The sequence below is a fragment of the Haplochromis burtoni genome, unplaced genomic scaffold, assembly GCF_018398535.1.
Source record: "Haplochromis burtoni strain Fernald_Lab_line unplaced genomic scaffold, NCSU_Asbu1 Contig_65, whole genome shotgun sequence".
Classification (NCBI taxonomy): Eukaryota; Metazoa; Chordata; class Actinopteri; order Cichliformes; family Cichlidae; genus Haplochromis; species Haplochromis burtoni.
Window position 1 is genome coordinate 164826 of NW_024582426.1, and position 6622 is coordinate 171447.

At 41.1% G+C, this 6622-nt stretch overlaps 1 protein-coding gene across 5 annotated transcripts in view; it reads right to left on the minus strand.

Moving 5' to 3' along the window:
- The window catches only part of LOC102297168 (centrosomal protein of 128 kDa), a 13808-nt gene that overhangs the window by 6079 nt on the left and 1107 nt on the right, over positions 1-6622 (minus strand). Inside the window, exons 1-7 of one of the 5 annotated variants that reach the window (XM_005923200.3) lie at positions 6433-6601; positions 4786-4863; positions 3432-3474; positions 3112-3272; positions 2920-3001; positions 287-470; positions 64-137 (exon numbers count right to left, since the gene is read on the minus strand). In XM_005923200.3, the coding sequence (XP_005923262.1) occupies positions 64-137; positions 287-470; positions 2920-3001; positions 3112-3272; positions 3432-3474; positions 4786-4851 (610 nt within the window). In that variant the 5' untranslated portion in view covers positions 4852-4863; positions 6433-6601. Of the gene's footprint in view, positions 1-63; positions 138-286; positions 471-2919; positions 3002-3111; positions 3273-3431; positions 3475-4785; positions 4864-5306; positions 5358-6413; positions 6604-6622 lie in introns of those variants that run through there. The other 4 variants (XM_014333849.2, XM_042221338.1, XM_042221339.1 and 1 more) reach the window with 4 other exon arrangements.

Genomic DNA, 6622 nt, shown 5'->3' on the forward strand with positions numbered 1-6622 from the left:
GTGTGTGTGTGTGTGTGTGTGTGTGTGTGTGTGTGTGTGTGTGTGTGTGTGAGAGAGACTCACTTAGCCGTGTTTTTAGTTGGTCCAATTCTCTGCGCAGCTGTTCCAGCTCCTCTCGGCGGAGCTTTGAGCTAAAACTGGGAAAAAGAGAAAGTAAATGACACTCACACAACTCTGTAATAGCCATCTCTTATTAAGAGATGTAAACATTTTAATGTCAATTTAGGGTTGGACCTATCATCATTTCAGTCTCCAGTCACCTCCCCCAGCTTCACCCCTAATGCACCTCTCCTCCAGGTTGCCTAGCGACGTGGCTCGGGTGATGTGTCCCCTTAGACTGTTCAGTTCACGTCCAACTTCCCTTCTCCACTGCTCCAGCCTTCTCTCTGCTCCTGGGCTTTGTCCTCTCCTCCATTCCTCCCTTTGTCTATCCCTCTCTCTCAACTCCTCACGCAGCCTGTGAACCTCGTCTGGAAAAGATAGATAGATATCTAGGACCAGCTGATTTTTTTTCTACTTTACAGCTCCTTCCATTACCCTTGCAGACAAACCAGAATAATTCATCAATATCTTTAATTATGAATGAATCCATTCTGGCTGAATACACTTAGCAGTTTTCCCAGGCTGTAGAGAGAAAGGGTGGATAGTGAGTAGAGAAAATAGAGGCGGGCCAATAACAAATAAAGTTTGCTAGGACTCATCTCTTTCAAGCGGTGCTGTAAGTGCTGATGGCTCACAAAATTGAGACCATATTTTCCTGTAAATCCACTTGCTTCCTGTAGCTGCAAGTGTTTAGCTATTGTCTAACTTTTTCTGCATCTCTCCTGAGACAGCTAAGTTAGAGTAGAGTGGAAGTGGGTCAAACTGTATTTAATGTAAACTAAAACTTTAAGCACCTCCAAGTTATATAATGTTACAGAAGCTGATCATCATATTAAATGTGGTCAAAATGTCAAATAATGTCACTATGTCTACAAAGTAATCTGTGTGAGTCACAATCTTAGACTTCAGCTACACCGTCTGAGTGTTGTTGTTTTTTCCAATATGTACATATAGAGAATGTAAAAGAGAACTGACTACATAAACCTGCAGGGATGTTGCTGTGCCAGTAAGAACTGTTTGCTGCAAATCATCTGCTAGCAGTATCAAGTGCCTACTAAACCACAAAAAGGAAGCACAACCTGAGAGGCAGTTTTAACAGGTAAAGGGAGACAATAACAGGAAGCTGGAGGGGAAACTACCATGCAGCAACATCAAAGATATGTGTGGGAGAATGAACACCATGACTGGCTTCAAGAGGAAGAGTAGCCAGCCCCCAGGACATAGCATACGAGTTTAACCTGTTTTATAACTGGTTTGAACTTGGCACTCTGCCACTTCTGCCGGTCCAGCATCTCCAGCACCATCCTCACTAAGCACACTACAGCTGCAGCATCTTCTACACCAGCTTCTCCTCAGCTGTTCTTTACAGTGAATGAGGTGAAAGCAGAGCGGAGGAGGCTGCACTCTAGGAAAGCAGCTGGGGTAAGTCCCAGGCTATTTAAAGACTGTATCTCAGATGGCAGCGCCTCTGCACACTATCTTCAACCTTAGTTCAGAAGAGTTCCAACCGTGTGCCAGTGCTCAAGGCAGCTGACCGTGATCAACAACTACAGACCATTTACCCCCACTTCCCATATCATGAAGACAATGCAGAGGCTACTCATTCCCTTTCTGACACCACAAGTCCAGCATGCACTGGAGCCTTTATAGTTTGGATAACAGGGTAACACTAGACTTATTTCTTTTGGACAAGCCTGGTGGCAACATGCGGTTTATCTTTTCTTATTTTTCTAGCGTGTTTAAAACTCTTCAACCTCAGATTTTGAGAAACAAGCTTGAGAAGGTGAGGTGGATTCTACCTTCACCTCGTGGATACATAACTAATTAATGAGCCAACCACAGTTTGTTAAACTGGATATATCCAGTGGATATATGAACATAAATGCCTTAGGGTAGGTAAAAACGGTAAAATTCAAGGATTGTTTGTACTGTGATCTGAAGCTCATCACATGTAATGTCTAAAATAGAGAAGAGCAACACAAAAACTATGTGGTAACAACTAATTTACATTAAAATGCTACATGCTTTAGGCGCATCGTTTGTGACCTGACACCTCAGTTTGGATGATGACTCTCAACACTTCTGAATCTCGTAACAGTTCATTTCTTGTAGAGATGGACCGATCCGATATTACGTATCGGTCCAATACTGACCTAAATTACTGGATCGGATATCGGAGAGAAATAAAAAATGTAATCCGATCCATTAAATATCAAAAATCACCTCACAAAACTTGCGACATGGCGTAACTCTGCTCATAACCGTCGGCGGTCTGGTTTGGAGCCTTGCTCCAAACCGGCATTTCAGAGACAAGTAAAGCAAGTGTGTAAGTTCATCTCTGAATGTTTGTAAAGCATTCCAGCGTTAAGCTTAACAACCGATATATGGAGCGACTGCCTCTTCTCTCTCTCCCTCCCTCTCCTGCTGCTATTTCAATCGTGAAACTGATTAATGATCAGCTGATCGGCTTTTCTGTCGCGAGTCCGTCTCTCTTGTTTGCTTATTGCCCACTTCGCGCCAGAAAGAGGAAACCAGCTGCTGAACAACAGCAGCACGTTTAAGCTTGATAATCTGTTGTTAGAATTTATTTAATATTACTTTCTACACCAGGATCCTTTTCTACGTAGCTGACGGCTGGTAACAGTGCAGGGGCAGATCTAGCAAAGTTTAGCCATATCGGTATCGGCCGATATCCAAATTTATGATATCGGTATCGGACATTAAAAAGTGGTATCGTGCCATCTCTAATTTCTTGTAGTTGACAAAGTGGAGTGAGATGTGTTTATGAGAAAAGTAATATGACACAGTAACGGTTACCTTGAAGCACCTGAATGTGACATTGCTGAGAGTGCTTCTCCCTTTCCAAATCATGGAGCCTCTGGGTGAGGGAATCAATCGCCTTTAAAAGATTTTGGGAAGAGAAAATGAGTCACTGCTCAAATCAAACAATCTGTTAAATACCATAAATATATTGCTATTTAGTTCTCAGTGTTAAACAAATAAACACACCTGGCTCTGTATCTGGAGCTGTGACTGGACAGAAGCCAAGTCTGCCCACTGCACACCAGGACTGAAAGTTGGGGAAGTCTGTCGGAGAAGTGGTGCTCGAGGAGGAAGAGCAGGGGGGTCTGAATCTGAATCACAACCTCTCTCGCGCACTGGAAACAAATCTGAAAAGGAAGAGTGGAAATCACTTAGATGGTTCAAACAACTGTTGCACCTACAGTATTTAGTTAACTCTGAAAGAAAGAAAGTCAACTTAACATAAACAATGACAAGGGTCATTTCCCCTTCTAGTCATATTGAGAAATTTAAAATGCTACACTCACCTTCGCCTCCTTTGAAGAATTTCCCCGTTGGCGTCAACCTCTCCTGTTAGAGACAGAAGTTTTGGTTTTGTTTTTTTTTTACATTCAAAGGGTACTTCCCAAAGTCTTCTATCTACACTGTCTTAATTTAAATCACTTTAATAGAGCACTGCTGCCATCTACAGATCGCTATGGGAACTGATCACAAGGGATCAGAGAAGGTTCTCCTGTGGTCAATGCCAGAGCTTATCAAACAACAGGGTCTGTGCTAACTAAAAATAAAGACAAGATGATAGTTTATTAAATTTTAATGAAATTTGCAGATTGTTTCAGTGAAGTTTAATAAACTCCTTGCTATCTAAAATATAACAGGACACCGGAGTAAATTCTGAGCATCTCACACTTCTGATAATCAGCTGTCTGCTTGACGTTTATTCAGCTGTGTAAAAACTATAACTTTAATCTCAGCCAAACCGATTTACTCAGGAACAAATAAAATACTAAAAAAGCCAAACAATAACATTTTTAAGTTATCTAAGTGACTTATATATATTTAACCTGAGTAGCGAAAGACGGCGGTGGGTTTGAAAACGATCTGCCGGGAGTCCGGTGTTCTCACGGCTCTAGTTAGCCTTGCCCCCGGCTAGCTATCGAGCTAGTGGGTAACAGACGTCTCCGAAAACGTCGGAGCGCTTTTGAAAATATGTGGTGTCTTGATAAACTGAGCAGATATTTGAGGTTTACACAGCTACATTCTCGCCTGAAAATATGTTAAACGTTTATTTTGTGACCCAGAAAGAATAATAAGAGTAATATTAAAACTAACTAGCTGCCGCCATTGTTGGAAACTGAGCTGGGCTGCGCTATGAATTCTGGGACACAGCTTCTTCTTCTTCGGGGTTTAACGGCAGCTGGCATCCTTGTACATGCAGTGCTGCCATCTTCTGTTTCAGTCCGTTATTACACTCTTAAATCCTGCTACTTATTCCTGCGTCTTTTGGGATCTTACAAAGCTTCAAACGACGCGTCGACTATTAAATCAGTCGTCGACGATTTTGATAGTCGACGTAATCGTGACTAGTCGACTAATCGTGGCAGCCCTAGTGCAGACAAGCATGTGAAATATATAAAATAAAATGACGTTTTTAACAAGTTTTGCAGATGCTACTGTGCTTTAATATGCACCTTTATTTATGGAAATATCAACACCGAGCCTTTTTTTTATTTTATTTTTTTTTATTGTCAGCGATTGATGAACGTTGTGTGATGTGAACTTTGTTTTGGCTTCACAGAAGTACTGTTCAGAGTGATGTAGAAAAAAACCTGCCTCAGTATGAATCAACACGTACAAATAGAAGTATTTAAATGTACTCACCCTCATCTTTGCAACACTGCCATCTGCTACAGACAGAATAGAGCTCAGCTGATTGTCCCAGTTCATGTCTCATTCGAACTAGAAAGAGAATTCAAAAAGGGAAGTTGTCAAATTCAAATATTTATTATTATTGTCGCTTAACTGATTATTGATCCACGAGGAGCATCATCTGACACGAAGCTTTCTGCCCTGACATAGGTTAAAGCTACATCAAAAACCACTAGACCACAATGACACAACCTCAGACACGTGTTATTCCTGGTAGGCGAGGTATCAGCTGAGTTAAGAGCTTACACTTTGAGGGAGATTAAATTACAGCAGCCCTGTGCATTTGCACGTTTTTAGTTACAGCGATCAGCTGCTTCACAGGAAAATGTAACATGGGATGTCACGATATGACAGCGTATTAGCTCATTTTCAGATTAAAAAGAGAGCAGGAGTTTTCCAAACAGGCCTGTTGGGATGACTACAAACGTAAACACAACTGGTTCACATGCAGTTAAAATAAAAAGTCTTATTACCTGACTTAGCTGAAGTTTGTGCATTTTTCTAATATTTCTGGCTACTTTATAGATAAAAAAAAAAAATTCTAAGGGGATGATCATCAACATCAAAAAGGCCAGATGAGTGGATTTGGGCATCTGACAAGGATGCCTCCTAACTGAGGTGTTAGGTCATGTTCACCAGGAGGAGGCCCCAGCACACAAACACTCTGGTGTCCCCCTATACATGCCGGATGAGGTGGGCAGAGAGAGGGGTTTGGGCTTCTCTTCGAATCCTGTCAATGGGACTCAGACCCAGAAAAGTGGCAGAAATTGGATGGATGGATGGATGGAGAGACAAATAAAAAAAATTAATTACATTTTCCTACGCTAATTAGTGTTAATAATTCACGAGAAGGAAAATGGATATTCTCTCATAGTAAAGCAGTAGATATGAGAATATTTCCTCAATTCTCTGAGGTATAAGTCACTTTAATTTCTGGAAAAACACGAAAAACGTGCAATTATCTTTTTTTTTTGTTGTTGCTTTTCAGTCCATGAATCACAAGTCCGACATATTCAATTAACCTTTATGCACCTGGGACCACAGGTGATCAGGAGATGCCACAAATGTCCTTATGACAAAATGATGAATCCGGGATTCAATTTCAGGTATTTCATTACTGCTACAGTGCTAATTATAATTACAGGGGTTGCACACAGGTTAATCAACGTCGTTCCCCCTACATTATGTTTCGCCCACGCCACGGTTTGTAGGTCGATAAAGTAATGGGCCTGTTAAAGTGATCTGCAGGTCCGCTAGGAACTAGAGAGCATATCGCTGTCCGGCTGCTAGGAACAGAAGCTTGAAAGAGAAGCTCTGGGCAGAGCAAGCATTTCCTAACATAGACGAAATGCACAGCACACAAACATGTTGAGACACATCAACTGATAAAGGCCAAGTTTTACAGTTAATACCGCTAACGTTAGACGTTAGCCGTGATTTGCGACATTTTTTTCTCTCGCGGGTTTATATGTGTACACACAAAAAAAAAAATTCGACTCTAAAACAGTAAATAGAGTTAACTTTATTGTTTCTAATGCTGTCTCTGAAACATTATTAAGAAAATAAGCATAGTATCCTACCGCTAATCGAGATACTCACAGAAAACCTTCCGACTCCACTTTTAAATCCAGGAGCCCATAACAATAACGTGATTGCGTATGACGTAAGGCACATGCCTTCTGGGTTTTGTAGTCAAAAGGTCCGTAATTATTTTTAGCCTCAAAATTACAGAGATATCCTCGATGTACACTCACTTAGTAAAATACACTGCATTCTAAACGTATTCTAG